This window comes from Rhipicephalus microplus, chromosome 4, assembly GCF_043290135.1.
Source record: "Rhipicephalus microplus isolate Deutch F79 chromosome 4, USDA_Rmic, whole genome shotgun sequence".
NCBI lineage: Eukaryota > Metazoa > Arthropoda > Arachnida > Ixodida > Ixodidae > Rhipicephalus > Rhipicephalus microplus.
Window position 1 is genome coordinate 174,528,380 of NC_134703.1, and position 12,903 is coordinate 174,541,282.

At 47.9% G+C, this 12,903-nt stretch overlaps 2 protein-coding genes across 5 annotated transcripts; one reads left to right on the top strand and one right to left on the bottom strand.

Annotated features, from left to right (window-relative positions):
- Positions 1-5,003: 5,003 nt before the first annotated feature.
- LOC142814693 (uncharacterized) lies at positions 5,004-6,753 on the top strand. Of its 4 annotated transcripts, XM_075893870.1 has the most exons (4): positions 5,004-5,554; positions 6,212-6,298; positions 6,357-6,477; positions 6,606-6,753. In XM_075893870.1, the coding sequence occupies exons 1-2, from the start codon at positions 5,285-5,287 to the stop codon at positions 6,263-6,265; spliced, it is 324 nt and encodes a 107-aa protein (XP_075749985.1). In that variant the 5' UTR covers positions 5,004-5,284; the 3' UTR covers positions 6,266-6,298; positions 6,357-6,477; positions 6,606-6,753. The 4 variants fall into 4 exon arrangements, with proteins under 4 accessions (XP_075749985.1, XP_075749986.1, XP_075749984.1 ...); XM_075893871.1 differs by having other exon boundaries at positions 6,163-6,477; XM_075893869.1 differs by having other exon boundaries at positions 6,212-6,477.
- Positions 6,754-8,656: 1,903 nt separating this feature from the next.
- On the bottom strand, positions 8,657-9,894 carry LOC142814071 (uncharacterized). The gene is made up of 3 exons (XM_075892009.1): positions 9,410-9,894; positions 9,251-9,350; positions 8,657-8,894 (listed from the first exon to the last, which is right to left on the bottom strand). The coding sequence occupies exons 1-3, from the start codon at positions 9,595-9,597 to the stop codon at positions 8,736-8,738; spliced, it is 447 nt and encodes a 148-aa protein (XP_075748124.1). The 5' UTR covers positions 9,598-9,894; the 3' UTR covers positions 8,657-8,735.
- Positions 9,895-12,903: the final 3,009 nt, after the last annotated feature.

Genomic DNA, 12,903 nt, shown 5'->3' on the forward strand with positions numbered 1-12,903 from the left:
TCACATGAACGAGAGAGCAAGGACGTCTTCTACGGTAGTGGACTTGAGATGTAGCATTCCACACAGGTCACTGAAAAGGAATTTCGTGATGTGACTCAAAAAAAAAGGGCGCGAAGCCTGTCATGGTTCGGGGCAATAAGGCACTCATCAGAGGTTTTTATATTTGTTCTCCCCTTCAACACCTGGATTTCTCACTAAAACCCTGGCTGACTTGTCCGCGTCCTCTGCGACGCTTTTCTCGCAATGAGCAATTGCACCGCAGAGCGCTGAAGTTTGCAGGCTGTCGACAGGTCCTGCCACACTGGCCAGCTGCTCTCCGTGATATTCAGTGCAGGAATGGGCGGCTGGCTAGGCGAAAATAGATGTTCGGTCGCGAGCACAACATACACTGCGTAGATAACGAAGAACATCTGTTGATTTCAGGCATCAGGGCAGCAACACATGCCTAGAAACATGCATCTAAATTACATGGTCGAATGCTACCAATTGAATGTCACTATGTCCCGACGGCAAAGGTGTGTTGTGTGAAATGACGTCATACTTCGGCTTTTCTGCTCACCACCGCAGCATTTATGGACGCAAATGCAAGCTAAAGCAAGAATTGCTGCGTAGTCCCTAACCTGCGCCGTGCACAAGTGTATATACAGCAGTCAAAGAACCGGAACAACGAGCGTATCACGTATATTATGCTACCTGCCGTTGATGAAACTCTTCATCCTGGAGTGCTTTACTGAATTATTGAAAAATTTAAGAGGCTTACTCTTTAGGGTGGAAGCATACGAATTCGAGCGCCAGAAGAGATGTAGACCATTCAGAAAACCCCAATGAAGGATGTGTTCGCATGAGCCAAAGGGTGACCACAAACACTGTCGAAGCTTACTACTTAGAGTTTTTATCAAAACTCTTATTTTGACTCGAGCGAACAGGTACAAAAATTTAGGTATAAATTTTGCGAGTTGTGTATACTGGGCTGACAAAAACCTCGTTCAGTGTCCCAATGTTGAATCGCTGAAAGCAAAAGCAATGAATCGGAGAAACATGGGAAGTGCTGCGCAAAACGCGCTCGTAGTTCTAAGCATTCACTTAGCTGGAGCAGCTGTATAATAAAACTATACAAGCAAACTCTTTTTTTTTTTGCTTCTCCATGGTCAGTTATATCAGTTATATGAGCGCGCAACAAGAATCATACGTGACAAAGCCAGGACAAAACAAAAAGCAGCTGCAAACGTTGCTTATTTGTTGTAAAATACATGTTAAAACTAGTTCAATGAGTGTACAGATGCGTAAAAGTCGAGCGGCTATTGATGATGAACCTCGTAGCACAGGGGCGCCAAATGAAGCACACTTGGAGGAGAGCAAGGCTTTCAGATACTACTGAAAACAGCGGTTGACCGGCGCCTTCCGCGGACAACACTGGCCGCTAGAGCGGCGGGCGTCGCGCAACAGCAGCGGCGCATGTGAAACGAACGCGCGTCCGCGCGTCCTCCCGCCGCTCATCGCTGCGACCGCCGTCGCTCGTTCGCTCGCATGTGAAACAGGCTTAAGCCACGGACGCGACGCTGATATCGGTGTCGCTCCTCCGCTCTCCTCGTTCGCTGCAGCTGCGCGCGCACCCCTCTCTCTCGCGCGCCCACCTTCTCTCTCAGTCTCCCGTCGAGAGCGGGTCGTGCGATGGATGTCCCGGAGGCAACGCTACCATCTGGATATAAGGCGCGTTACTGACACCGATATATATATATATATATTGTTTTTTTTTTTCGTAACGCGCTCATGCTGCGGCGTTCGCGTGGTTACCTTGCGTGCATGCGTCGCTGACATGCTGCATAAAGGACAGAAAATTTTGAAGTGGTAGTCAAAATGAATGTTTGATTCAATAGTAGCGATTTATTAATTAAGTCGCCGACTGCTTACGGTTTGTACAATTATGGCTATGTTAATGCTGTAGTTTATCCCTGTTAGAAAAAGTGACGTCAGTTCTTGTTTTTTCAACTTAATTTCAGGAATATGTCATAGTGATGCGTGCCCTTCTGCATATCAGGAAAAAAAACTTGGGCACGAGGTGCCAGCATGCGCAGTGGCGGTGTCAACGGCGCTGCAGATGCCGGATTTGTGAGTAGGCGCGCAAATAAAACGCTTCACATTTATTAAAAACAGACAGCCCAAGCGACAAGCGAAATCATAATGCCGCATACTGCGCTCACGGTTACACGCAAATGAAAGGGTCACTTTCATGTTTGTTTCGTGCAACTACCCTTGATTTAGATTAGACGCTTTTAAAAGAATTTTTACAGGCGCGCTGGCGTAATCACAGCTGCAACGCATAGCGCGACGTCGTTTTATTGCTTTAAGGAATGAAGCTTTTTATAGCATCACTTGGTTGGTCTTCCTTCTAGCCAGCGTAGCCAGCATATCCACAGACTGAATGATATGATGAGTGGGGCGAAGCGTACGTCCCTTAGATGTGTGCTGTAGTGTGATAGAAGTCGACGGACGCATGGACGAATGAACGCAAGGATGAATGGATGTTACGCTTCACTCCAATAATTATTCACCCCGTGCATATGATGTGATTTTGTTTTTTTTTATTACTCGCGCTTGAACAGCGTTTTGCTTGTCGTTGACAAGTCCCCCTGAAAGTGCCTCATCTTTAGGGAAGAGCAGTTGGGGCGAGCACTTCTGGACGGCCGGCGTACCAGCCTAAGAAGCGAAGAACGCTTCTAAAAAGCAATAACACCACGTCGTGGTGCAGCTGTGATCACAATAGGGCGCCCGCAAGAATTCTCGAAGCAGCGTTAGCGTTAGAAAGAGAAGCAGCGCTAGTTCAATGAGGGCAAGAAGAATCCATTCAACCGAGTGTGAAAAGTAATCCATGGACGTAGAACGCTGCAATCGTTTGACCTCGCTAGCGGATCGGGCTGCCATTTTTCTTTTTTCTTCGCAGCCCGAGAACTTTGAAGTTTAGCTTCGAGCGCATGCGGATCTCTTGCAAAGACATCGCAATTTCAATTGATCTAATATGGGCGGCGCCAAAATACAGCAAAATAAAAACCCCACTTGAAAATAAAGCGCCCCAGCATTGACTTTGCCTCTCGTACTCCTTGATCCGACATTTCCAAACGAACACAAATCTATATAAAAGCGCAAAACCACTTTTTCTCGCCACATAAAAGCTTCGCCCACAGCGTGGCAGCCTTTTCGACCGAAAGAAAGAGTGCCGCGGTGCGGAGAAAAGAGCGCGCCACGCGTACGTCAGCCAACACGTGCTCTCTGTGCGATTGGGACGGCTGGAGAAAAAAGCCCAAGCATTTCCCCAAGGGTGAACATGGTTAAGTGCGAATACATGGGTTGATGCTATGAGGGGTATTTATTAATTCGCACTATTATATTTATTAATCACACTATGGTGCCTTTATGGTGTAATGGTTCCTGGGAATCGCAATTTGATCACACGGGGGAGTTTACGTTAACTCACAGGCGAATGCCAACGGATTTTAACTTTACTCCCCCCACGACCCGCGCTCGACGGGAGACTGAGAGAGAAGGCGGGCGCGCGAGAGAGAGGGGTGCGCGCGCAGCTGCAGCGAGCGAGGAGAGCGGAGGAGCGAGCGAAGGGGGAGGGGGTATAAGGCGCGTTATTAACACCGATATCAGCGTCGCGTCCGTGGCTTATTCGGTAGAGCGTCGCGCTGCGGCCCGTCAAGTCCTCTTTCTTTTAAAGATAGAGAGAAGACTGCGGACGCCGCCGACGGCGGTGGATGGTTTGGGGTCGCTTATAAAGTGTATTCACACTTAAAACCCGCCGCGCGCCCGGAATCTCGGAGGTCATGGTCGGTGCGGCCCGACAGCAACCGGCGCAATATGCAACATGCTGAATTTCACGCCCACTGCCCAAACAGGGCTGACCGCCAGGAGGCGCCAAGCTGCGAAGACATGTTCACACTGCGCTCCGCTTTCCCGAAGCTTTTCTAAGAGCAATTTCGCGCAAACTCATCTAAAAATCTTATAGTCTGCTTTGTGAAGTTCTCCTGATTCCACGGATACCCAAAGCTTGGGCCAGGATCAACTTTACGAGAAGAAACCATCGCAGGCAGATTGGATGACCTTGTTGAGACGCTCACCTTAACGACCACGGCTGGCGTCGCGCGTCCCGGAAGGTACTACGACGTGCGGAACACGACGGTGTTGTGTGTTTGTGGGAGCACGGACTAGCAGATAGTGAACTTTGGACACTTGCTTTGCTGCCACGGGACAAAGATCGAAGGTGAGCGATGTTTACCTCACTTTTTTGACCTGTTTTGTGACATGACAAAATGCCGGCGGGAAAGCTCTGTCAGCCTAAGCGCTCCGACTAACTTGGCGGGCGTGGCGGTCACTTTTATTTTGTTCTGCCAAGCATGGCTGGCCGGGGCTGATCGCCTTTTTTCGCCATATGGAAGTTGACAAAGCTTATCCCGGCCCTTCTCAGGCACCGGAATCACTCACCGCTGACACGGACGCGAGTGGCGTCTCGTCTCGGCAGGCAAAGGATGACGAACCAGCGTCTGTTGACGCGACTCTCGGAAACGAGACTGGTGACGCGACTTGTTCGGAACGCCATGGATGGACTGAGGATGCCTGGCATACCGTTTTATCGCGCAGGCAAAAGAAAAACCAGTTTAAAAAGCAGCGATCCCTGATGGAGAAGGCTGTGAAAGCGAAAGAGAAATCAGTGGCGCAATTATGTAAAAGTTCCAAATCCGGACAAAGGCGGTCTCTTCCATTGAGTCGCACGCGATTGGCCCATACAAGCTGTGACGAATGCTGTTACGTTATTAGTGACGTGGACTGGGGTGTCACGTGACTCTTTTTTTTCGGTTTTCGGAGAAAGGCGATGGAACGGTCGGAGAGACTGTCCGAAAGCAACCGGATGGATTGAAATGGCTGCAAGGTGGCCTGGATTGGATTGAAATGGAAAAAATGCGCGACTTTTCGGCACCGGGGCACTTAGACAATATGGCGTTTCCCACATGACACGGTACTTCGCCTTGCCTGTGCGGTATCTTTAACCGAGCAGAGGCGACGACGCGAGGTAAAAGATGCATTTGAAGAGTTCAGCCAAGAAGAGTTCCGGCAATGTTTTCGTCTGTCCAAACGAACAGTGCGTAGCTTGTGCGACGAACTTGACCCTATCATCGGATGCCAGCGAGCCAGTGGCCTTTCCACAGAGAGAAAGGTGTTGTGCGCGCTGCGATTTTTCGCCACCGGTAGCTTCCAGAAGAGCATTGGTCGCGAGGAACACATCGGCATGTCTCAGCCGGCGGTGAGCAACACCATCCACGAGGTGACGGAGGCGATCATTACCGTGGCTGCTAGAAAAAGGGTGGGGGACTTCCTACTGACAACAGCTGCTAAGGATGAGGCAAAGGTGGAGTTTGTGCTACGTGGTTGCATCCCAGGGGTGCTGGCGTGTGCCGATGGCACGTTGGTCACCATTCGCAAGCCAGAGGGATTCAGACTGGCCGACACGGCGAGCTTCATGTCCAGAAGGGGCTATTATGTCCTGAACGTCATGATCGTAAGTACTGTTAGGATCGTTTATTACTCGCCCTTCGGAGCAATTGTTCAGTTGTGACGCCAAAGCTGGAAAAAGTAATAATGCAACGAATGAAAAAGAACCTGCAGGGAATTGGGTGCGAGCTAGATGGTGACTCGCAAGGCCTCGGTAATAATAAGTGGCAAGTGTTTTGTGCGTGAGCCAGTTGCCGTTTTTGCACTGGCATGCATACGCAATTGAATTGTGCATTTTAGAGATAATCGGTAATATGGGCAGCAGACGTAGCAGAAGTATATACACGACAGGGAAGTATTTCCAACACGAAAGTGCTTACAATCACAATTGGACGAGCTGGCTTTGGTATTTACGAGTGTTCTTTCCCAAGAGCAACGCGTAGCTTTTCACTTATCGATCATTCAGTGGAAGTCGTAGCCATGTGTACAGCAGAGGTGGGGTCGTTGCCCCCACACTCCCCCCTCCTCAGTGTGCTACACCCTGTGTTTCCTTCTAAGTGAAGCTCTTTGTACCAATGACTGTACTAGTACGCATTGTTTCCTGCATATGCGTAGAAAAAAGGGATTTATTCTGAGTATAAATGCAGTACTATTTTATATCGCTCCTCATCGCAGATGTGCAAAGCGTGGCTGCGCATAATTGTCATAGACCCATGATTCCCAGATTCATGCCACGACTCTTGGGTGTGGGAACACAACCCACTGCGTGCACGCCTAGCTGCACATCTACAGCCTTGCGAATATCTGCTTGGTAAGTATTAATGTGTACTATCTGGGCAGAGCACTCAGCTTTTATGCTTACATTGCAGGAGACGCAGGCTATCCCCTCAAGCCATGGCTCCTAATTCCAGTCCTTGGCAGTCAACCGTGCAACACTTCCGAAGGCCGATACAACAAGGAGCACGCATCCATGCACAATGTTGTGTAAAGGTGTATCGCCGTGTTGAAGAGCAAGTTCCGCTGCTTGCAGCACTTTCGAACGATGCTCTACAACCCCGATCGGGCAGCGCAAATCATCTATGCTTGCTTTGCTCTCCACAACATTGCGTTGCATGCAGGCGACTGGACCTTGGACGAGTATGTCGTGGACATGCCACCAGCTGAGGATGACGATGGAGAGCCAAGGGGGAGCCATATGCTCACACCACGCAACGTGCTGCTCAGAGACGGCAGCAGCGCTGTCTTGGACCTTTTTTGAAGTATACAGGAACGGTGAGTTTTCATGTTTTCATATCCCACACATAATTTATTTACACTGATTCTAGTGCATCTAGACATGAAAGGGCTGTGTTTGCCACATTTGAATACACAAAGTACTTACTTGTGCTTCAATATGAAGCAAGGTGGCAATGTCAAAATGCTGCATTTTCTTTAAATGGCACATGAAATATGCAACAGAAACACCCTTTTCCATATTAGCGATCACAGTCACAACAGAGTAGATTGGAGCAAGCATATATGAGCGGCACTCTGTGCTGAATGTTGCTATCACAAAATTGTGCGAACAATGCAGCAACGTCTCAAAATTCTTTTCACCAGAACGCACAAAAATCGAGATTCTATTAGTAACATGTTGTATGAACACATGATACATAAGTCCATATCTTGTCATAGTGACTGACTACAAGCATTCAATTGTGCACGCCAGGCTTGAGAAGCAATTGTGCTTGTCAAGTTGTGCTGTTTTTTTGCTCATTGTCCTAAACATTGTGTGAATGTTAAAATAACATTTAATTTGAATTCACGACTGCAGTCATGCTGCAATGCTAAAAACATGCAAATCAAGATGGCAAACAACAGGCGAGTTGTTTTGATAACATACAGCATGAATAATTCGCTCAGTTATCTCGCGGCTCCCAAACCATACCACTTTCGAAATTTATTCCCGCAAAGAGTCGTTTACAATGAAAACTAGATGAAATCAATCGCTGGCATGTTGCTGTGATGACCATTTTCCTTTGTGAAACTGTGCGAGATGACCACTTACTAGCTTAGCGCTCCCAAACAAGATTCGCAATGTAGTTGTTGCATCTTAGCCTCATTGTGCTGAAATGAAAATATCACAGTGAACTGCAAAACAGTGTGATGCAAAAAGATATCACATTACTACACTATGTGGTAATGCTGAATAAAAATCACAGTGAGCTAGAAAACACAGTGGGACAATACAAATATCAAAGAAACATTAACAGAAAATGTCAACTATACACTCGTGGTCTCCGTGTGAATGACTAGACACCTTTGAAATGTGGGTAAAAAACACTGCCACTAGAACAGCTCGAACATACATTAAGAAATGCATATATAGAACATAAAAAATGCTGCACTCCTTATACAAAGTAAATGCTAACCTAAATCTAGTAATATGTACTAAATGCAAATAAAAAACGAATAAAATAGAACATGAACAGCAACACGTAAACATATAAAAAACACTAAACCAATTATGAATGATAAAAAGTTGAAAACATGGCGAAAAAAAAACTAAACTATGTGTATGTCTCCCGAAGCGTATAAAATTGAACATGAACAGCAGCACCTAAACACATTGAAACTGACAAATCTATAATGAATGATGACAAGAAAAAACATTGAACACATGACGAAAAATTAAACTAAACTACGTATCCCTTTCTCGCAGAAAGCCCTCAGCCATGGCCAGTGCCCTCCTGCACCGCTGCCGCCTTCTGTGCCGCTGCCACACGCCGTGCTGCAGAAGCGATGCGGGTGGTTGATTTTTCATCTCCCACAGCACCTGCGATGAATCGTCATGGTGTAAATGTTTAAGTGAGCTGCCGGTAAACCCTTAACCATCTCGTGGCTGGAAGCTGCTCCTGCTGCCAAGAATTGCAACGGACACAACAACTTCCCCTCAGTTGAAGATGAACTGGCCTGATGGCATCCTTTGAAAGTGGGAAGCTTTGTGTACAAGCTATGCCCTGCTCGTGCGGACCTACAAACATTTGTTAAAACTGCTCTTTATTAATGTCCTCAAATGCATCTCTCACCATAAAAGAGCCCCAGGGCTAACCAACCTTTTGCCCGGCAGTTTATCATTGCAGATACCCGATACCACGCCCTCAATACAATGCATGGTTCTTGTTTACAACCCAAGTTGGTTTCAGTCATCATAATAGAACATGGAGAATGCTTATGCCCCTTATGTAAAATGTAAACAAAGGGTCTACTCACCTTGAGCACCTTGTCGCCCTGCTCAAGGTTCCAGTCCTGCACTCAATAAAGCACCAAGTTCTCAGATGCTTGCGTGTTACTGTGTCACTGCCATCTACAGCCGCTTCAGTGGCCTCCACATCCATTTCCACTGCAGCAGTGGGAAGATTCGCCTGCTGGAAAGTGTAGTAAGCATGATCTTTCAGAAAGTGGGTATTCGTTACTCTGGCTATTTTGCAACCTTAAGTACTAAACATCTGCGAAAATGTTCTGCAGCTATTCAGTGGTCATTGATGTCATGTATTACCATTTTAGTGCATGCACTTGCCCGCAGTCATTACGTGTTTTATGATAAATTAATACCCCTTGTACTGCAAGGGCTGCAAACTGATATTTTAGTTAAACCTACCCACTTTTGATTACTTTCTCGTGTGCTTTATTCCCGTTTAACAAGGTTCTGCTAAAGGCACCCCTTCAGATCTGTCATGGTACCGCTCAGGAACCCGTGATACTGCGGCGGCAGAGTGCTTACCTGTTGATAGGTGAGACCAAAAACGCCACTGAAGTGTGTCATTCCAGTCAACTGTAGAACTCGGCCGCGGAAGCCAGGCAGCCAACCCCCTACAGTGCCCCTGGAAATATACACTAATGTCACAGAACAAATTGCCCGTGCCATTCGACGGTCACTCACGTTTGTGCGTCTCTGATGGCGGCGGTGTCACGGCGGGCCTCGTGCACCGGCCTGCGCCACCAAGCCTGCCATTCCTGCGCAGGCACTTCATGGTTCAGCGCGTCGCTGAGCTCTTGCCACCGGTCGGTGATAGTGACGCCGTGCCGCAGCTCGATGGCATTCGCCACGAGCTGGGGATGTTCGTCCATAAAGGCGAGCACCAGCGCGCGCTGAGCCTCGGATAACGCCGATGAGCCGCTGCTGCTGTTGACTACTGGAACAGTTGACCTCCGCCACGATTGCGCTCGACTGAGCCAACAACTTCGAAAGTTGCGCCGTTTAGGTTTGTATAGTGGAGGAGATATGAAAACAGTAACTGCTTGAAACGAGGTTGTACTTAGCGCCACCACGTACCGTCCCGCTAAATTTAGCGTTATTTCATAACAATAACAAGAAAAATACGTTTATATTGTGCCGTATTCCTTAATAAACGTTTGAAAACTTGTTCCAACACAATTTGATAATGAATAATAGTAGTTAAACATTTTTCAACACGTTACAAACACTTTTCACTTTGCTATACGGTCCCCAAGTCCACGTCAAAATGATAACGCGAGGCTTCATTTCGCTCATTGGCTGTTCACTTCCCTTCGTCCTCGCGACCGCTGCGGACCGCCCATTTTTTGACGTCACCGACAGACCGCCTCCGTCCGGATTTGGAATTTGTATATAATTGCACCATTGAAAGCGATCCGCCCGCCGAAAAACAAAAACGTGAAGCCACGCAGGGTTTCAGACAGAGAAAGCGACGCGGCCCGCCTCCGCTACCGAAAGAGGACATCAAGATTATTCTGAGGCCGCATAAGGGTCTCTGGGTTAAAAACATATTGGGACTGGAACTCTCCAGGGCTGTGATAGATGCCTGCCAACGAAGTTTCAATGGCAATGACTTTCTGTTGCGGGTTCACCCAGGATCGAACATTGTAATCCTATCTACGCCAAGCATGGAGGTAGCGAGTAGGCTGCGAGGTATCAGTCAACTAAAGATCAGGGGACAAATCCACGCTTTCAATGCATACGTGGCCGACCCCGAAGGCGTCTTGCGGGGAATTGTACATGGAATACCGGCCGGGACTTCGCAAGATGAACTAATGGAGAACCTACGTGTTCGGACTCAAGGGGTGAATATTGAGAGAGCAAGAATGTTGGGCTCGTCTAAAACGGCGATTATCACATTCACGGGCAATGTGCTACCGAGGAGCGTATACATAATGGGTGCCGAGTTAATATGCTACCCATACAAGCCAACAGTACAGGTGTGCAAGATATGCCTCCAAACCGGACACCGTGCCGGCGTCTGTCCAACTCCAAATGTCAATGTATGCCTCAAGTGCGGGGCAAGGGAACCAATGCCAGGACACGACTGCATCCCCAAGTGTGTCATATGTGACGGTGAACACCTCAAAGGAGATAGTCTGTGCAAGAAAAACTTAAGAACGTCGCTACTCCCAAGAAATTGAGGACAGATCTGCCAAAAGACTGGGTTAGCCAACCTGAATATACCGGCGATGCCAAGTCGTCAGAAGAATTCCCTCCACTAAGGATGAACATGCCTCGATGGTTCAGCTCGGACCGGATGGAACAGCGCCAGTAAAGGTCACGTTCACGATCTCGATCAAGATCCCAGTCTAGGTCGCGATCGAGATCTCGTTCAAGGAGGGATAGACATCACACTAACACGGCACCACTGGCCCCTGGGAAACCCAGCTTAAAGAACCAACAAAAGCATCGCGGACCTCCGGCCGAGATGGGTTCCTGCGAGGAATCACAAGACGCCCTAGCCGCCGGCCGGACAAACATAAATCAGATGAGCTTTGCGGGGTCAGTGTCCTCCAATGCTCCTATAACAGAAAATCCACAATACAAGAAAATATTGCAAGAAAATAAGAGATTGACCCAAGAGGTCAAACAGCTAAGAAAACAAATGGCCGAAGAGCGAAATAACTTACAGGCAGCAATATCTTCATTAGAGAGACGGCTAGAGGCTAAACTACGACCGCAAAACCCGACAGGAATAGCTGGAGGATGTAGTCAGAAAACGACATATCAACAGTCAATAAAACCCACCCTTTCGGGGGGCAGCACGGCGTCGGTTGAAGTTGAGGAAGGGATGGTGTACGCAGGTACAATCACCCCTACCCCAAGCACGACAGTAAAAAAACTACGACCAAATAACGCAGCAAATACAGGCACAGTTAGACAAAAACAGGGAAGGTATAGCTAACGTTAATAAACTGCTAGTCGATTTCATGAATGAGATAAAATCTTTCGTCTGCGAAGAATTAAAAACTCAAAGGCAGTACGTGAATGACGCTGTTAGCAGCTTGCAAAGGGCGATAAACGAGTGCTCTCGCTCGACCTCCGCTAGAAATAGCAAACAATCTAAGGGGAATCGCGACGACGCGGAAGCACCCATGCATCATGGCCAAAAATAACCAGAGAAGTGTGGAACAATTAGAGATCTGGCAGTGGAATTGCCGCACTTTTCACAAATGCGCCGCAGCACTCCAGAGTTATATCAATGTGGCACCAATTAAACCCGACGTTATATGCTTGCAAGAAATTGGTGCCAGAATAGTGAAGCTTCAGGGTTATTATATTTTTCATAACCCAAATTATCCCCGCGTAGCGACGCTGGTGAGAAAGATGATTGCGGCAACAGATGAGTACAAAGGAACGCTACAGATCAATCACCAAATCATCAGTTTATTCCCCCAAAAGAGAGGCAAAGCGAAGACTATAATAGTGAACCTATACAGTCCTCCAAAAGACAAAGGCGAAGACTTCAATGAGCTCCTTGCTGAGACGGTTGAAATCGCAGGCAACAAGGACCGCCTATTGGTTTTGGGTGATTTTAACGCACCCAGCACCACATGAGGTTACCCAAAAGACTCGCCGAAGGGAACGCGTCTCGAACATGCTGCGTCTAGGCTGGGCCTGAGTTTAATAACTCTCCCAATTGCGCCCACGAGAGTGGGCAACAGCGTATGTAGAGACACGTTCCCGGACCTCACTTTCACCTTCAACCTCAAAGACGCATCCTGGACAAACCTGGAGGAAAATCTAGGAAGCGACCATTACAATATAAGCGTCTCCATATCGACACCCAAAATGCGTAGATTGATAGGCGATGCGGCGATCACAGATTGGACTGAGTTTAGGAAACGAGATCCTCCACCCGACTCTGTACCGAACTCAATAGAGGCATGGTCGAAGTACATAAAGTCGGTACACGCCATCACTACGAAGAAAATAGCCAGAACCGTAGAGACGCCAGCAGTAGACAGCCGTCTGCTACACCTATGGGAGAGCAGGCGCAGCCTACTAAAGCGTTGGAAACGTCAACGCCTGTATAGGACACTACTGCGTAGGATCGCTGCTCTTGCAGAGGAAGCAAACGACTATGCCAGCAAATTGGCTACCGAGGGATGGATCAAGTTCTGCAGTTCGCTTCA